Source organism: Pterocles gutturalis, unplaced genomic scaffold, assembly GCF_000699245.1.
Source record: "Pterocles gutturalis isolate BGI_N339 unplaced genomic scaffold, ASM69924v1 scaffold14079, whole genome shotgun sequence".
Classification (NCBI taxonomy): domain Eukaryota; kingdom Metazoa; phylum Chordata; class Aves; order Pterocliformes; family Pteroclidae; genus Pterocles; species Pterocles gutturalis.
Genome location: NW_010130857.1, coordinates 12,919 through 33,055, shown reverse-complemented (window position 1 = coordinate 33,055; position 20,137 = coordinate 12,919). Strand labels below are relative to the sequence as shown.

Sequence of the window (20,137 nt, the reverse complement as noted above, 5' to 3'; positions counted from 1 at the left end):
ACACCAGTAAAGGGGCACTGGCAGGCCTGGTGTCTAAAAGGGACAAGGAGAAAAGTCTCCAGTGCAGAGTCAAGCAACATCTTTTACAAAAAAACCTAACTTTCTGAGTGTGTTTGGATGCTGGCTGCACCCATGACTCCTTGCTCAGGGCCAAAACGTGTCAGTCGCAACCAGCCAACTACGATGACATCCAGTTCCCAGGGGAAGTGGCTGAACTACAGCATTTCTGGCCAAAGTGTGGAAGAGAAAAACTGGCTCCTTGGCCTTTTCTTCAGCAATCCTGGGAGAGCTGCAGGGTTATTCAGTTGGAAACCTTGGCAGACTCTACAAATGTCAAAATCCTGAAAGAAGAGATCAAGAAAAAAAAAAAAATCACAGCAGTCTTATCTGCAACTTAGTGTGCAGAGCTGCATGATGAGACCAGCAAGGCATAAAAGCTGTATTAAAAACATTTTGCCAACAGTAGATCAAAACTATCGCTTCATACGTCTCCAACAGCACAGATGGCAACTGCTAATAAGAAGGTAACATGCTTATCCTACCCAGCTACTGGTGCCTGTCATTCTACATTTAGTCTCACATGATTAAGAATCTGCAACGCATGATGGGTTTAAAATAAAAAATAATATAGATAGATAGTCCTGGCTGCAGGGTCTGTGAACTGTGCTGACATGCACCTGGTAGGGAGGAGAGAAGTCTCCTCTTCCTACACCAAATTAACCTGCCCTGGCACAGCTCCCAGCCACACAAAGGCTGCGGCAGCCCAGGCACAGGGTCTGAAAAAGCAACCAAAGCAGAGAAAGCTTCTTTCAGTTCTGCTTTATATCAGGCTTAAGGTGTACATAAAGTGAGCCTTGGGATGAGTCTCAAACCGAGCCTTAAAACTTCAAACTCCGTAGAGGTCTAAGAAGGAACGTCAGGCAGCTGCAGCCCATATGGAAAAGTCCAACAACCACAACCCATTTCACCCGCAGACGGTAAATAAATGAGAACATTTTTCAGCACAGTGCCCCGGAAAGCTGTCTCCTTGCATTCAGGTTGCTACCATTATAAAATAAGCATTCTAGCATTCATTATCATTAGGGCTACTGTTTCCTGGATTCCTCTTAAAACGGACAAATTACAGTTACAGGGTGATGAGTTAGAGGCACATGGAATGTATCACACATGGCAGTTTATCCCAATTACTGCACTTTTCAAATTACACTTGTTTAACTTCTCCCATTCAGTCCCATACTCCAGACACATGCTGCTGCTGCTAAGAAAGACCAAGTTGGGTCACTTTGAAGGGGAACAGCATTAAATGGTCTGCAGGGCAATACTAGGAACAAACTGCCTCATTCTGGCGATGTTATTGCTTTCCATTTGGCATTTATGTACCTTTTGTGTAGGGACAGAGCGATAATATGCATGGCAATCTCCTTCCTCCCAGTCCAGTCACAACTGCAGAATTAAATGCACCATTGCTAGCTGATACACTTTTTTGCAGTACATTTTTCTTCCCAGTCATTAGATTGCTCAGAAGAAAAGCAGCAAAACTTACACATTAAACATGCCATTTGCTGTGTCCATTCGAGCCAAGATTTGCTGAGAGCCCATCAAGAGCATCAATTAACTTCTGGTACAGACTCCCAAATGCAAACTTAACAGGATGGCCAACATCTAACACTTATACTTAATGCTAACAGGGGAGACAGCTTCAAAGTGCCCTCAAAATGATAGCAGTCCTTTTGCACTGATGCTGGCATTTAAACATCCCCATGAAAGATTTGCATTATTAAAACATGAAGACTATGAAAGGCAGAAAATGGTACTCAGCAGAATTTGGCTGGTTTTTGCACAGAAATATTAGGATGCTGGACACCCAGGCATAGGGATGGGATGGGTGTCATTGGCAGGCAGCCCCTTGGGATAGGCATAAATACCAAAGGAAGCGCAGCCCCCATGGTTTGAGTTAGCTGGCAAGGTAGAAGACAAAAGAGCTCAAAGAATAACCTCCATGTCCTCCCACTCAGTACACTTTCACGTCACTGCTTTTATTTCTGCTGAGCCTCTCAGTCTCTCTCTCACCGATCCTCATCCTGCACTCCCCCAGCCTAGCAAAAGCCTCCCTCAGAAATCCAGGCATTTCGGTGAGTAAGCAGTGCTAGAGCAGCTCCCAGCTCAGATCCCGGCAAAGCTCATTTCCTTTAGAGAATTAACAACAAAGTAATTCCTCTGAGAAAAGGGGTCACTTTACTGACTAAAGTGGAAAGTCATTTATTAGCTACTGTTTTAGGAAGGCAACAGTTACCAAGTCATTGCTTTTCACTCCCTGAGAATGCAACTAATTTGGTGGGGGTGAAGGTACTTTAAATAAGAAAAATGGTCCAGTTTCAAAACCAAAATACATTGCTTAGCACCTTGGTGGCTTTGCCCAGCATGAGCCAGCCTACGTTCTCCAGAGCACCTGGAGCCACCTCGAACAGCGATCTCTAGAAAGAACCAAACTCTATGTGGTGGCTTTGCCCAGCATGAGCCAGCCTAGTTCTCCAGAGCACCAGGAGCCATCTCCATAAAGAACCAAACTCTACAAAGTGCTTGGAGCAGGCGGCAGTGGGAATTGCAGGGTGACAGAGGAAGAGCTGTCTGTCTCCTGCCTCCCTGATTCCTCCCACCACAGGTCCCCAGCTCATCTGAACTTGCCGCGACCCAGGACCTGGCTGCACAGGAGAGGTGAGGTGGCACTGGGGAGACCCCTGATTCTCTTCAGCCTCTGAGCTGTGTAGCCCACCCCTCCAGCTCACCCCCTACCATCCCCAAGCCACAGCTCTCAGACAGGGAGGAGCACAGGTAGGAAGGGGGAGCAACGCTGGTCCCTTCCAAACCTTTCCTTCCCCAGTCTCCAAGTGAAAAGGGCACACAAGTAACACTGCTCTAGCTTTGAGGAACAGGACAGGGAGAGTGGAACGGAGTCTCCATCCCAAATTAAAACTACATCAGTATTTTACCTCCAGCAAAAGACGCATTTGTTTGCACAAGCCAGGCTCGGCGTTGCCTCCATGCAGCGGTGGCTCTCAATTCCGTAAAACGTGTGTTTGTAGCAGCCTCCTCGGCCTCGAAGCATCGACTAACAGCAGAGAAAGACACATACAAAGACCAAGAAAGTTAAAACACACCATCTGTAACCACACTGAGTGCAAAGGCTTGAAATCTGTTCCCTGGATGTATTTGCAGTTTCCAGTCACTGGTAACTCCGGTGTTCAAAGTCACCTGTGACAGACATTGCAAGCGAGGTCACGGCTGCGGAGCAAGCCTGAATAATGACAGACACAGAAGGAAATTCATGGCAAGCAGACCAGTATACAGTCTGATTGTTTATACATATCCTTACAGAAACAAGGCATTTATGACATCACATTTACAACTGCTTCAGAGGAGAGAAACTTTACCATAATCAGTAACTTCTCAGGTGCAACACCACAGCATAACAGCGTGCTTTGCTGAAGCTTTTAACTGAATCAGCCAAAAGCAAGCAGGTGAAGCGACCTAAGCTGCAAGAAATACTATTGTAAAACGCCACTAAAGAGTGACAAGGATCAATTTAAAGGCTGCACTACTGAACACTCAATTCTTTTCATTTGTCTGGTACGAGCATTTCTTCCAACACTAAATTAAATAAATACCCTGACCTTATAAACCTCATTCACTCCAGCCAGCGGCTCCAGCAGGATGCTGCATTTTCCTTCACAGCAGAACGGCATCAGCCTGCCCACTGGGACTGATCTCCTATTTAGCATGCAAGTTCCTTGGAGCAAAGACTGTCTTTCATTATCTCAGTTAAATAATAATAAATGAGAAAGAATCTTTATTACCCTCAATAAAAGAATGCAAATACAACACAGTAACTTTTAATCTATCTTCCTCTATCTGAAGAGTCCTGGGGATCAAAGAGAAAGTCTCCACCAAGCAGTGGGGAAAGAACATACAGGTAACCCCTAAGAGATGCACAGTGTTGTTGTACAGCTGGAAGACTAAACAAAATGGAAAGTGCTGTTTATTCTATCCATTCCTCAAACAACACAGATTTCAGGAGACTCACAAATTCTAATAATTCTAAGTTATATTTCAGACTTAATAAGACAGGCAAATCAACAGATTCTTCCTAAAATTTGCAGGTTTTATTCTCTTTTCCAGAAGATGACAGGACACAATCAATTTAATCTGAGATAGCGCTATGAAACCCTACTTAATACTAATCCTTCTAGCCCTGCTCCTGCTTTCTGCTGATACAGATCTCAAACAAGCCTCCTGAAGATAGCCCCGTATTGGTGTGAATCTGAGTCAAAGCCACCGCCTGTAACCTATTTCAGCTCCATTTATTAGAACACTTTACATTCAATTCCTGCTTAAGCTAAAAATAGCATGGTCCTATCTAAGCACACAGAGTTGCTATTTATTTTGTGAAATGGCTTTACAGTGCTGCATTAAATTCCGGTTCTTTAATAAAAATAGGTTCTCTGTCACAGCATTAATGAAGTTTGACAAGTCTTTCTTTAAACATTTCCTGGCCTTCTCTGACACTAAAAATGATAGAAGAGAGAAATATTTATAAGAGTAAACAGCAGAAGCATCAGCGGGATCAGCACGTCTCACAAATATTCATGACAATACAGCGGTGAGCTCTTTAAACTGTTCATGAGAACAAGTCTTTTGATGAGGCAGTTCATTGATACCAGGCATTTCAGTAAGAAAACCTGGCTGCAGCCACCCACTTTGGCGATTGCCATTCAAAGAGCTCCTTTCAAAAATAAACAAAGTTAATCATGCAGTAAAAGAGAGCAGAGAGACCAAGGAGCTGATCACTGCCACAGCGCAAGAATTAGAGATGTGCTGGCATTTTAATGAGGTGATGATTCCCATAGTTTATCATCCCGGAATGCTCAAGGCTTTAGTATGTTACATCAACGTTACTCTCCAAACATAACATTATAGACCAGCTTTCAACTCCCAAGCCTCTCAGGGACCTGCACAGGACCAAAACAATGAACACACTGAAGAGGCTGAAGTGTGTCCTGCTGGGCTCTGTGCCTCTGCTGGGAATGTTTTTAAGTCTGCAAACGAACCGCTTAAAGCTACTGGTTTACACAGCCTACACCACACACAACTATGGGGCTCAGAGGATGCCTTTCTCCATATCTATGTGTACATACACACACATACGATACACAACTATTTACACATCTACACACACTCCCATGAAGAATAATTTTAAAGAAGTGCTAGCATTAACAAGTGACAGTTGCCTTGTATCTAAATCTGACTTGACAAGTGCTGAAAACCAGCAGAGGAGCACTGACTGTCACAAACCAGATATATCGGTCACAGAACAACAGGTTCAAATGCCCTTGTGTGCCCGTTCGAGTGTAATGATGGACTGTGCTATCTTTGTTTCCGAAGACCTCGCACCACTGACGTAACCTTCCCACTTTTCTCTGCGGTGTTCTGCTCCTGCCATATACTTCAGCAGGCAGGAGATATTTTAGCAGAGTAACAAGCAAAAACAACAGAAAATGATGTTCCCAGCTCTTTACCATGGTCGCATTCTCACTCTTCGCAGTGGGATTTTAATAGCTTGAAATGCAAAACTACAGCTTGGAAGATGAAATTTGTTTTCGTGCAAGCAGTACCACATTTTTAAAGGATATTTCATCTGGAAATTGTAATGCTTGAATGAGTCTCTAGCTTTTTTTTTTTTTAATTTATAAAATGAGAAAAGAAAAGAGAGCATACCTTCGTCCATCGGCAAAGCTTCACTCCAGAATGGCTTCCAATCAGCTTATAACCTGAAAACAAGAAATAAATCAAGCCATCAATTTTAACTTATAATAATTGATACCCAAAGCATATCAATGGGTACACAAAGTTATTCAGCATCACCGTCTCAACGCTGCTCCTCTCCCTTAGCCCAAAGGTGACACCACCAACAAGATGTCAGAGCCCACCCACAGCACTCTCCCTTTGATTCTGGGACCTGCATCTCACAGCAGAGGCCATGGCCACCCAAGGGACTTCGGCCAACTTGAAACCATTTCTCATAACAGAAGATTTATTTGTATTGCTTCAGTCTTGTTTGAATTGACACAGGGGGGGTGAGATAGGACTTCCCACAGAACAGGACGGCAAAGTGATAGGTCTAGCCCAGCAATGTGGGACATCTGTGCTGACCCAAGGGACAGCACATGGAAGGGAGCAGGACAGGGAACCAGAAGCATCTCCCTGGCCCTAAGCAGTCACCCCAGGACTGACTCTTCCCCAGGACCAAGGAGACACATTCCCACCGCTTCTCAGCAGGTCTGACCAAGCCTGGAGAGCAACATCTGTCTCACAGTGAGAGTGGACAAAGAACAGAAATGCAGGGCTCAGCTTGAACCCAAACTTCCCAGGTTCACCAGTTTCACCAATTCCACCTCCACTGGCTGTGGTGGAGTCACAGTGAGGGAGCTGTGCCTCCGTGCTCAGAGAAAGCTGATTTCACTTCACTTCCCCGTTCCCCAGCCAAGATCAACACAATTTCATTCGAATTTATTGGTCCAGGAGGATTAATTCCACAACGTTTGTTAAGCACTAAGTACTATTATTACCCAAACTGCTTGAGTTGGGTTATTTTCCTCTTTGAAAAAAAAGTGCTTAGAGACCAATATGTCTGAAGGATTAAAAGGCACTTAAAAATCAGCATAAAAATAAGAGGGATTTGAGAAGCCTCACGGTGTCATTCACACAGTAGCATTTATACATCAATGGCCCAGTTGTCCCCAAACCCAGCACGTCTCAACTAGCCACTTGTATTAACACTCTCAAGGGTTTTTTTTAACCCCGCAAAGGGGGGGGGGGGGAAATTTAGGTATCAAGTCTCCTTTCTGCCAACCAGCATGAACTTAACAGGAAAAAATTCTTCTGTTCAGCAGAAAAACTGGCCCTCACCGCCTAACAATTACCCTGCCTGCTCATTCGTCACCATGCATCTCTTCCACAGCAAGATCCCAGGGGGGTGCCACTGCACCCCAAAGTCCCCCACACCTCCAAGGACACTGAGCCAGCCAGGAACTACAGTGACAGCAGAGGCCACAACAGCTGCACCAGATACAAATTAAACCATGTGAAGACAGACACGGCTAACAAGAGATCACACAGGGTCTAGAGCACACTGCTCTAGGTACTCTGACACTTAAATCCAGCAGAGATCTGCCTGGTGTCCTCTTTCTTCTTGAGATGATGTTTGTTCCTCTCTCCTCGCACTGGCTCTAACCTTGCTGGGGGTTAGGACATAGGCAATTTTAGCCTGATAGTTCCCTGAGGTGACTCTCCAGGACACTGTATGGACACCGGGGACAGCACAGGGGTGTGGCCAGCAGAAGGGAGCAGTGGGGACCCCCTGTTAGATGGCAAAACGGCCAACTGACACATGAAGCGAGGCTTTTGTGACTTCAATGTCAGGCTGCTCCCACATCCTGAGCTCCCTGTCCCTTCCAGCTCAGTGGGAATGAAAAATATTTCAAACTTTTTCACCCTAAATGAATAACACCTCAAGCCTCACATGCATTTTCAGGGTTAAGCCAATAGAGCAAGAAAGAAAGAACTGCGGTAAGCCAAAACGCCTTGGTATTTCACATGGCTTATCATCCAGTCCTTTCCTGGACATCAGTGTAACCCTGATCAGCACTTCTAACGTGGAACTGATAGTCTCCAAAGCCACATGCAATACTGGGGACACCTTCATCTACGACTAGATGGGATCCAGAAGACCTTGTGGCAATTTCTGACTGACACTTGCCAGAGTACACACAACTGCATTTGGCTGAATCAAGTAATCTCCTCCCACCCTGGGGTCTCTCCTGCCTATTTTTTCAGCACTACTTTGCTAACAGGCTTGTCCAGCAAGGTCTAATCACAACTGAGACCCCCTGTGCTGCTCAAATTTGTGTCCTTACAGGATTTCCTGACGAGTGTGGAAAAGGGTGATACATTTCTCCTCCAATACAGCTGTCCAAGCCAGACTTTGCTGGTGTCAACCAGCACAGCCTTAACCACATTTTTATTCCATTTTTCAGAATCCAGCAACAGCATTCATGTAAGATTATTCTCTAACAGATCACTTGTCAGTGGAAGTAATATGGCTGCTTTAAAGTGGGTTTCAGATTAAAATTAAATTGGAAATAGGACATGCTTGCCCAGATTTGCTACTGAGTTGATTGAGAGAAGAGAGGAAGCATCTAAACTGAGCAAGGTGCCAAGCTCTGAAGCCCAAAGCTGCGGCATTTTCTCTTAAGTTACTTAAATCAACTTCCACCATGTGGAGCGCCCACAGCTTCCTCTAAAGGCCAAGAAAATTGTACACGTTCAACATCAAAACAGAGTCTTACAAACTTCAGCCAGCTTTAGTGATGAGAAGGGGTTTACTCATCTTGTTTGCTGCTGCCAGGAGTCACAGCTATGGTTACAGGAAGAAACAGCATATACTTGCAGAACTTCTTAAAAGCACTGTACAAAGCTGCTGAACTCCAGCCTTCACTGCGTAGGTAACTCTGGTAGAAAGTGTGGTTACCCTGCCAAGCCATCGCGGTGAACCTTGGCTGTGGCATGCTTTTTCAGACTAGGAAATCAGATAAAATACCAGTGACCGAGGCTGAACACTCTTTACACGTCTGTTCTAGGCGAGCAAAGTCCTTCCACCTCTGTAAAGCTTGTTTCTTCAAGCACCTCCTTCACTGCTGGCTAGTAACAGGCAGCAAAACAATTCAGGCTAAAAGAAAGTACAAAAGGTTAAGCAAGAGGAAAGCAGCACTGAGTTTCAAACCAAATGTGGGAGAAAACACAGTCAAGAACCAGTCTGAGGGTCTTCTCAGTTCTCTTTCCATGCTGCAGCTTCTCCTGAACAAGCCCTTTGAAAGCTCAGGCTAGCTCACCTCTTCCATCAGCTTTCCCACAATGTCACCGTGGCTCTGCCAAGGCAAACGGTTGAATCGCATCTTACTGATGGCCCAGAAATCTGCACCTACACACGCCAGGACTCACAGGGAACATACTCGTTTATTTGCTCTTAAGACATATTATTTGTGAGCAATAACTTTAAGTGAATATTTGGATACAACACCTTCCAAACAACACAGCAAGTTGTCTTGATGGGACTCCGCTCACAGTCCCTACGTGCCTTCAGATTCTAAGGCTGAACAAAACTAATCCATTTATTATTTCTACAGCCTCATATTCAAATGATTCCTCAAATAACAAGCAGGCTCAAAGAAATCAGCTTAACTCCCGACTAAAGGCACAAGAACGTCTCTAATCAGAAGTCTGTGTTGCAGTTGATTCTGCTCTAGATGATAAATTCCGAATGGCCTCGAAGTCTGCCAGGCTTCACTGAAATTAGGTGTCATTTTTAACTTTAATAAGACATGAATTAAGCTTTTAAACAAGCTTTTGGGTGAAATGAGTGTTGCCAGGCAATAACACTGGGCTGACAAACATTTGGGGACTGCTCGCCCTGACAATCCAAAGGGAGTTTAACAGACCACAGGCAGACATTTAACCAGAGAGATGGCCAGTGTCACAGATGGCGACTGCTCCATTGTCTGGGGCAAAACTGTTCTGCAGCTGTTTTAAACTACATTGCAGCCTTTCAACTCTACCATGTAAAGAATAGCTTTTGAAGACCATTTTCTGAAACTCAAAGAATTTATTGAGGGACCCTACTAAGCTCTTAGCCATTGAGACAGGATACTGCTATCTATATACCCATGTCACGTTCCAGGATATAGACGTATTCTGGTTGGGGTTTTGATAGTTTACCACACATAACAATTCTTTCTAAGCTCCTGAGCATGGATGAATTACATGCATGTGAGCAATTATGTTATTTTAATCTTGAAAGCAGAACAGATATAGCTAAGATTAACCCAACTTCTACAAGTGTCCATAACAGAAGCTATATCATGACATCTGCACAGTCTAAAAAAAAAAAAAGCATCTGGAAGACAGCGAAACTGAACATCTTTCAAAGATCAATGATTATCCCAACATGGCAAAGTGTCCAGAAGAAAACCCAAAGGCACCTTCCAGTACAGCTCTCTACACCACCAAAAGCTTGCTTCAATAGAAGACTTGGAAAGCACGAAGCAAAAAATTTGATTATGAAAGAATGAAGTGGATCAGTGGTTGATAAATCCCCAAAGGGTGTAAGAAGTGCCATCCTTCTCAGAGTGCAGTCATCGCAAGCTTGGTAAAGGCCACCCTGATGTCACATTGTGCTTCACAAACTCAAATGACTTTCGGAAGGCTTTCTTCCGAGAAGAGCAATATGCAGCTGGCAAGTCACCATCAAGCAATCTCTTTAAATAAAAGCCCTCTGGTTTGAAGCAACGATTATCTGTTAAAGCTGAAACTCGGTGCAGAAAAGGGAACTTCCACATTAGGAGATAGTTTACAGGGAAGAAAGTTTCCCATTTCCTGCCACTCGCAAGAGTGCCGTTTAAAAGGGCCAGAGCCAGAGGTCAGTGGCACAGCAGTGATCCATCACTGCCATCAAGGACTGTTTGAAAGTTTAACACAACTGCTGCACTTGAGCCACCGCCCAAAAGAAGATAATCCAAGAATCCAAGAGAACCTTTTTTCCTTTGCAGCACAAACTGCCTGAGCAGTAGGAATATAAAACCTCCGACACACAAATACATCATTTCTTGTCAAACAATGCCTTTGACAAAAGCAGCCAGAGACCACTGATATTTTCACCTACATCAACTAGTACTGAAGAAAAAACAAAAGAAAAGCCTTCTATATCTGGCACCTTCAACAAGGAGCAACGTGGTAAGCCAGACCATTTGCTGAGCTGTCACAAAATGTCTACCATGAACGTGTCGTGTTGGTGACCTCCCCTAGTAACAACCGCAGCAAAGCAGGTCCTACAGAAGTGAGGCCACGGGCATCAACAACATGGCAACCCATTCCATTTTAATCCATCTCCCAAATCAGCTGCAAGTTCTTGAGACATGGGAGAATTCTCAAGAAATCTGCAGGAACTTAATGACACTTATGTCCAGTTCTTAAAGACAACTTTGGCTGAAAAGTTTCTAGTGGAAAAAGGCAGCCAGCATCCACAACTCTCAAGTACCCAGAACAAATACACAAAGAGTAAGAGACAGAATGACACGTTGCTACAGACAGGATCTCTTTTTTGTTTGTTTTATCAAGTCTCTCTCTTTTTCAGTCATTCTTTCACATTTCCATTTGTATGTACTGTCCCCATGCTAGTGGGGAATGTCATGTTACAAAGAAAGGACAGCAAATTTTATCCTTGCCTGAATATATCTTGCATTTTGTTTCAGCTTAATAGACTTAATTTCAAAGACCAATACTCTCCAAAGCCCTTCCAAAAACCTAAAAAAAAACCCCACTTCTAATATAAATGCATTTATGCTTATTTTCCTCTATTATATGTGGGGTAGTTCCACCAGGTCCAGTAACTACAAGAGGGAAGAATCAAGCCGGCAAAACTGAGCTTTCACCATCCACTCTGCTCCTGATAAGCTGCTACATCTGCACCAGCAAATTAGTATTGCAGTCAGCTCACCACCAGCTCTTGGCAGCTTCCACACTCTGGGACTTCAGCATCTTCTGCATCCTGGATTCTTCCCTTTCCCTGTATTCATTGTTTATTTACACAGACATTTTCTAAGGAACTGCAAGAAAGTTCAGTAGGCTTAATTTTGCCTGGTTTCGGTCACTGTATTTATTCTGCTTATTAAGAATAATTTTCTATTTTTGCAAACTAATTTTTAATCTTCCCATGGCCAATATTTGAATTCTGCGATACATTTCAGGGACTGCATCAGTGTTACTAATCCCCAACCCAGCTGTGAGCTGCGAGTGCCACCTGGAGTTTAATAACTATGCATAAAGCACGCCGAATCCCAAAAATGCATGCAAATGCTTGAGCACATGGTCTGCAAAAGTGTACAGCCAGGGATCTCATTTCCTAAGTCCAGACACTCAAAAAAAATCATCACAGCGAGCCAAGCTGAAATGGTCAGAATCTCAGAGCTGCAGGTATTGGAGACCTCAGCCCAAGGAAGGACAGCAAAAGCCACCAAGTACTTTTAAAAACCAAGCCTCAAACAAGGTTGGTGAGCACTTGAAAAAACCCGTCTTCAATATTTTTTCTGAAGTCAGCCTCCTGATTGCCAATGTACACTGAAAAACATAGATCAAAGGATATCTTTATATCAACCATGAAGTCAAAGCATGAAAACAAGCAGTTACTGAAGCAGCCCAAGCTGTCTCCTAATACCACTTGCCTTTAGACACAAGTAAAATAGAGGTATCCTGGACACCCTGGTGCTAAATTGTAGGCTCACTTAACCAGTGAAGCCAGAATAATCCAGCTGGACTACAGCAGAACTGTGCCTGTGGTAGCAGAGACGTGACAGAATAATTTATCCAATGTCAGTGGGGTCAGTCTTTGGGTGTCATTAATCCAGTCCCATTGTGCTGTCTCCCACGCAAAAAGCACAGTTGTAGTTAGTAGTGCTCCAGTAGAAAAGAACAAAGCAAAGAGCATATCAGAAATACACGGGATGAGCAGCTTAAGAAATCCAGGTCTTTGGAAATCCAGCTCTTGAGGGTTTTGAGTTTGGTTTTCTCAGTGTTATTCTGGCACACCAAAGAAGACCTGAAGCACTGCTAAATGCAACGGTAACTTGACAGGGAAGATGGAACTGGCTGCCACTGTGTGACGTCATGTTTGGCCTCCAAATATTTCGAGAAATTGGCTGCAGTAAAACCATGATTCCCCCAACTCCCCACCTTTGCTTTTCTATTCACCACGACAACTTGTTTGGCTTTCAGTCCCACCATCGCTATCAACAAAGCATTTGGCAAAGAGCAGCTAAGACTAGCGATTGTTAAACACCCCAAACAGAGCACAGGTCTTTGTGCTATTGATGTACGGACTTGATAGCAGCAGGGAAATGTGAAAGATAGTCAATATTTTGTACCCATAAAAGAAGCACAGCTGACACAGAGCATACCGAAGGAACGCACATGGATTCACACCGGGTTTCTTACTGTCACCTTTCCTATTAAAAGAGCAGCTTAAGACTCCCTCTAAAGCTAAAGAGGGATTTAAATGCACTTCCTGAAAAATCAGGAGCTCTGAAAAGGCAAACTTCACCATGTACAAAACCCTCCTGTTACCCAGGCCAAACAAAAAAAACCAAACCTGTCAGCCCAGCAGGGATTATTTCGAGAATCTACAAGCAACTGCAGAAAGCAAATAACATGTTAGGCTGTATCTAGAAATCACCACAGGAAACATTAATATGAAAAGTTTGCTTCTATTTTCAGTTTATTTCATGACATCTACCTAAACAGATGAAATTACTAAAGCATTAACACAGCAAAATGGTACCGCTACAAATGTAACACAAACAAATACTGCAACTGTCAGCCTCTCTCTCCAGCTATATTTATTACTTGCAGACACTAAATAGTTTGTGCTCCATTTGTATTTTATGCAAGAGTGAACTCTGATGGAAAGCAAATCAGCATTTTCTCACAACACAAGACTGGCTATGACTTTAAACAGCAACTACTACAGAGCATCTTTTACAAAGCTATTTGCAACCAGGCAACTACAAGGGCTAACACCAATACAACTCCGAAGGTGAGGCTATATTTAGCTGGAATTCAATGCCAGTGCTAAAATAAAACCATTGTTTAAGCAATATTCACTTTATACTTCCAGGAAGGTAAATTTGTCTGAAGGTGAATCAAAATAAAAAGAGTGAGCACTACAACAGTCTGAGGAGATGCTGTTCAAAGGCAAACTTCTGTTATGCAACCACAATTTAAAAGCACAGCTTTCTCCTGAACCACTAGTACTGGTTTTCCCTTCTCTTGGGCTAATTATGCCCTCAGGGATAATCTTGAAAAGACACTGAACCTTTACCCAAAGCAACCAGTTGTTGCTAAATAAATTAGATTATCTTTTGACTACTTTGCACTTGTTATTTTGGGGGAATGGTGTAGAGGGAAGGAGAGAGTTGTTTTATTTTTATAGCCACTGTCTTGGTGGGTTATTTGCAGAAAAAGAGAGTCATACGACATGAAAAAAGAAAGGCAGCTTCTCTTCTTCACTGTTGAGTGACCATTAAAGAAAGAGGTGTGCAGCAGAGGAAAGGAGGGGAGGGTTGTGCCAGTGAGAGGCAGTTGTAACTGTAAGGATACAGACGCAATAGTTTTACGTTTTTGAAACTGCAGATTTAAGTAGATCGCACTAGTTGATCCAATGCTGGCACTACCCCAGACGTCAAAGGAATGGAGAAATACATACCTGCTTATCTGAATAATGAATTCTTGTCCCTGGAACATCACAAGGAAATCTAAGCTCTCTGGGGAGCTTGCCTTTGTGTCAAAAAAATTATGGTAGGAAGGTGACCTTCTCTCCAGCACTGTTTCCATTTTTCAGATGATCACTTTTTATACACCACTAGAAAAGCACAGTTTTGTTCACTCCCTGAACTAATACAGACTGAGCGTGAAAGTGAGACAGTGTGAAACCCTCCTGTGAATCATGGCACAACACAGAGCTCTGCACCGCAAAAAAGGCCAGGGCAGCATGCTGCAAACCACCCACTGCTCCCCTCTCAGCAGTCAGTACCACAGGCAGACTCCGCAGCCCATCTAGGGTTCCTGTGTCCCAAAGCAAAAACTGAGCTGTCTGGGGAACTTGGTGCACCCTTCCATGGAGTCAGCAGCCCCTCTGACCTCTCAAAAGAGGGGACTTGCAGCTGAGAAGCATCTTTACCTCCCTGCTGCCCATTACAGCAGCCCACTCCCCAAGGCCTGCTAATCAAATCCACCTGTCCCCAAAAATTCCTTGGAGGCAGATAGAATAATCAGACTTCTGGATCAAACACAGACAGCAGCAACTAAATAAATTAATAAATAAAAATAAAAGGCTGTGGCAGTTCTCCAGTTGCTCTGTAGCACACTGCAGTGTAACTGCCACCACCTTACAGCCTTCAGAAGCGAAGCTAAAATGAGGTATTGAACCAGCCTCCTACAATCCCTCCACTGGTCCCAGCCAGCAGCAGCACCACTACAGACACAAAGAGGAGGCAAGGTCACTGCCACTCCTTGCTAAGCCTTTGCTTTATTCCTTCTGACTATGAATTTAAAGAAGGTCTCTTTACTTTGTAGTTGTGCTAAGGTTAATGAAAAAACCCAGCGATCAAACATGTCAGATACTTGATGGGTGGAACGCAACACCAGTCACCTACAAAAGCTCGGGCTGAAGAACGACTGAGATCCTGGGGAGCAAAGGTGTTGGGATCCCACAGCTGCTGGACTCACACAGAACAGGGTTAGAACTTCACAGCCCAGCTCTGTAGCAAGGTGCCCCCACTGCAATAACCAGAAGTGCCTTCTCAGAAGCATCAGGAGAGATACCATCAATTTAGCAGGCAAGAAAACTGAGCACACACACATCCTAAGAAATAAAAGAAATTAGACTCAACTCCCTTTTGTCTCCAACTGAGCAGCACAGGGGAGTTTACATCACCCTTCTCCTGGCTCTGCCACTCAGAAGAGAGGCTTCTGAACTGCAGGGCTGTAAATCTGGCTCTTTTCATGCTTGCCCTTTGTTTTAAAAAAGGCGTTAAGTTCATTAAAACTGTTCTCTACAGCTCACAGCAGAACTAGTGATCTAATCATCTAGTGGATTGTTAAAGGTAGTTTGAACTACCTCCTTTTCTGCAAATGAAATTTCAGAGTTTGAAACTGAAATAAAAGCAGAGGACTAAGATGCCAAACAGAAATGCAAAGCTGACCTTTGAGAAACCTACACTCCAGGAGCTAGAGTGGGACTATCTTCCCTCTCAGGCTGCCTTAACAAATACATTAAACGCTGTGAACTCCGATATGCTCTCCACACCTTATAGAGTGCATCACACCAAGATGCACTACCCAGCTTTAGCTTCTTCCCCCGTGACAATCAGCTACAAACAGCCCTTGTCTAATGTCTGTCCCACCTGTGGTTAGACCTTACCATGACTGAGGCTTCAGAGCACTATCTTTAACATAAAGAACATCATCTTTCACCTGCTCTGTTAAAAGTCCAGCACTAAGACTTCAAAGCCTTGTCCACCATCTGGTCTTTGCAGAACCTCACCTTGTTTTGTAAGTGCTTCTCTCAGAGCCGGGGTAATCATCTCTCTCTTTTCACCCTCTTCCTTCCTCCCAGCATTCTCATGAGTCAAGCTTGTTCCAACCTCTTCCTCCAGCTCACGTTCTCTCTGTTTAAAGACAGTGAATTACAACGGTTTAGATTCAAACATCACGTTTTAAACACTGTGGCACAGCTCACCCATGGATCTGATAAACTTAAAATTGACACAAGCGCCCACACGTGAATTCTTGCATTCATGTAATCCTGAATTTTATCCCTCTTCCCAGCAGACACTGACCCTTCAGGAATTTAGGACAGTAAATTTTAAAAGAAAAAAAACCCACAACACATTAGGTTTGTTCTGCTAACACAGCAATAAAATTCTCTAGGACATTTTAAGAAGCAAGGTGTTTGAATCTCACCTGAGAGTGAGAGGGACTCCAGGATTTAAGCCCAAGTGTTTCATGATTGCACAATACCCTAATCTCTCTGCAGAACACAAACCAGATGCAACAAACCACTTCGGGCCTGGAGTGACAAGCAGCTACTGTCTCAGCTCTTTGGGGCAGGTCAGGGAAGAAAGCCACATCACTACAAGGAGTTAGCCAGCCCAGGAGTTTACAGAGTAGAAGCTCTGCTCTCGACAAGCCACCTAAAACAGCCACCAAGTGCTCCATCAACATTCAACGATCACCAAAAGCCCCACAAGAGAAGGCTGTTCCCTCCCTGTCCCACAGTCAACTCCAGACACATGAGCTGCAGCATCCCACCAAAGTTTAACTTTCAGCAAACGCTGCTTTATTAGACATGGTTAAAGCCCTTGGAGCTTACTAAAACCCTAATGCAGGAATATCACGTATTAGCATAAAGTTACAACCAGGAGAAACATAAGCACATAAGAAATTGTGACTCCCCTGCTGTATAAGTGTCACTTCTGAGACTTTATGGGTATTTATTGTTTCATGTCTGCGCAAAGAAGCATGAAAGTGTAAATAATTACTTCGGTATTTCACGCAACTTGTAATCTGTCAGTCCTTTATGGCTTTTTTTGAAATATTAAAGGAGTTATGGATAAACAACAAACAAAACCCAACAGAGGACATTTTGTCTTCACAAAACTGAGGCTATTTCACATCCAAGCCTCTTCTGCGCCAAAGACATCAAGCCATTCCTATAAATGCTTCCAGATTGAGTTTGTCCACTGACTGCTGGCATCCCTAAGGAAACCAGTGCTCCTGACTGGCCAAACCACATTCTTCACAAACAGAGAAAGTAATCTAGCCATTGCTAGACACACAGATGGACTTCTTTTGCACCTGTACAACATGTCAGAAAATAAAGGTGCCTCAGAAGAAGAAGAAAAAAAAAAATCCCACAGACTCAGAGGTTCAGGCACAGAGTTCCTAACAAGCACTTAAGAAGAAAGTAAAAAACATTTAGTGACAGAGGTTATTACCTTTCCTACTCATTTTGAATATCATTTTGCTCACAGTTTCTGTGAGGTTGTGCACGAAGGTATTTTCTAACGACCAGTAACACAAGATGGTCATTACCGAAGGAGGAAGTTGTTTCCGTCTTCTACTTCAGTTTGCTGAGTTTTCAGGCAGGATTTCACTGGTTTCTGTAACACAACACAACTTCCCCGAAAGGCTAGCTCTGTTGAGTACTTGTCATTTGTTGGGTTTAAAAGCTCATTTCTTGAGACTTGATCTTCATTTATGAGACAGTTGCTTCAATGGTAAAATATTAATAACACTGGAAAAGCCTCATGCATAAGGAAGGAAGGAGATAAAATCCTCATCTCTTAAGACTTAAAGATCCTCTCTTCCCCAAGCTATCACTTAACCCAGAACTAGGCGTAGCCGTCCACTTAGAAAGGAAAGGCTCTGTCTCAGCACAGAGACTCAGAGCAAAACGCTACACAGGATCCACAAATGGACACATCCTGGTCTCTCTGCTCTGCAATCTCATACCAGGTTAATTCTCCCAGAAGAACTAAATATGCATGACGGAGCACACTAAAAACACAGTGATTGACTTAAGTACAAATGAGACATCCCATCCAAGACAGCCTTCAGATACAGAAAAAGCCTTCCTGAATGTAAAGGGCTTGCATTTCTACCTGCCTGTTACTGCAAATCCAAGAGAAACACCCAAACCTAAGAACCAACCAGTAAAACTGCCTTACTGCCAAGGCAGAAACACATTTCAATGATCATTTTTCCCCTCACAGAGATGATAATATTTCCTCCCCCCTCATCCTGATGTGAAAGCCTGTAAACAAAATAATAATTTGTTTTTCTCTGAACTGCAATACCCGACTTGTTCAGTCTGGCAAGTGATTGGCTTCAGACATTTCTTGTGGGAAATGGAATTCACAGCCCTGGGAGTTTTACTTGTTTCCTTAATAAACCTTTCATATCTATTATTTAGGGTTGGAGGGGAGAGAACAAAGTTAACTTTGCACAGAGCAAAATTCTCAAGTTCTGGCAATTTAGCAAAAAGCCCTGTAGTAAATCCAAGGCAAATTACTGTCTTTCCATAACAAATCAAGCAAGTAGTGACAAGAGACAGCTTTTCATGTCCTTGAAATACTTCACCGCCAAAAAACTGAAGAGTCATCCTCTGGTCTGTGTTCACAAATGAGAGAACCCACCGATGAGAAAACCTAGGGACACACTCCAATGTCTTGGCACTGCAAAGCTCAGCACAGCTCCTGCTGCAGCTGCTGGAGGGGTTTTGCTACTGCCATTGAAACAGACATGGGGAAAAGCAATTGAACCTCAGGGGTACAGATCACCACCTCTACAGGTGAAAGCAAAAAAAAAATCTCTTCCCTTTTACTGCCATACAGGCAGCCCAACAGGCAGAGGCAGCACAGGCTTTACGGGCAGGCAGAAGCCCATTTTTTGCTGGGTCTAGAGCAGAGGGTATCTGACACAGGGCAGAGACAGAGAGGTGTTGCTGCCCCTTTGAGAAATCACAGTTCAAATATTTCAAAGGATTTCCTACAAGTATGCCTGACAAACTCATCCACAGCCACATGCAAATACAACCAGCAGGACATGCTACTGCCACTTCTCGCCAAGGTGCCCGATCTCTCCCTGTGTTTTCCATTTTATGACATCAAACACTCTTCAAACTAATAATGCAGGGATGAGGAAAACAGAACAAAAGATATCTAAACTCTGTGCAAGAAAGTATTCCATAAATTAACTTATAATTTTTAACCTCATGACTATTTATTGATGTGCCATGGATTAAAAACAAAAAAACACCAAAAAACAACACAACATGTTCCCCAAGAAGTTTTTACTCCCAGAAGGAAAATGACACCCAGAATATCCTGATTTTGATTGAACTTCTTTCCTACTTAACCTCCCAGTGGACAAACAAAAGGGAAACCCTCATCTTGTCATGATTTACAGCCTCATCCATCAAAAGGCACCAGGATCTTTTAATAAATGAAAGGCACAAACATTAAGAAAACAGTAATACATCAGGGGCTGGAGCCAGGACTAACAGAACCAGCGCTAAGGGAAAACGCTGGCAAGGCTATCAGGAAGAGACTGCCTGGCAGCAAGAAGTATTAGTAACACTTTCCCAGGGGAGTCATTAAAGTAAGTTATTAAAGTTCATGAACTACATAAATGAAGATTTAAAGTTCACACCAAGCAGAGCTCTGGAAGCAATACTTCAGTGACAAGAAGACAGCTAGAAAAGCTGACAACTTGTCTCCTAGTTGAGGCTCAGCTGTTAGTGACACCACAGGCAAGAACCACGCGGTGGGTTTTGGAAAGTTGATTAGACACCAGGCTGCCCACAGGAACAGCACCCATTTCCTTACAGAGCAACCTTCCCGCAAGACTAAAACACGTCGAAAAAGAACTGGACAGGAAGCAGACTTGCACAAAGATACTTGAACACAACAGGAGA

General features: G+C 43.5%; 1 protein-coding gene across 1 annotated transcript in view; it reads right to left on the bottom strand.

The window, feature by feature from the left end:
* The window catches only part of TYW1 (tRNA-yW synthesizing protein 1 homolog (S. cerevisiae)), a gene marked incomplete at its 3' end in the record, with an annotated part of 66,139 nt that overhangs the window by 33,502 nt on the left and 12,500 nt on the right, over positions 1-20,137 (bottom strand). The window contains 3 exon segments of the mRNA XM_010080385.1: positions 2,991-3,109; positions 5,773-5,825; positions 16,205-16,328. Coding sequence (XP_010078687.1) covers positions 2,991-3,109; positions 5,773-5,825; positions 16,205-16,328 — 296 coding nt within the window.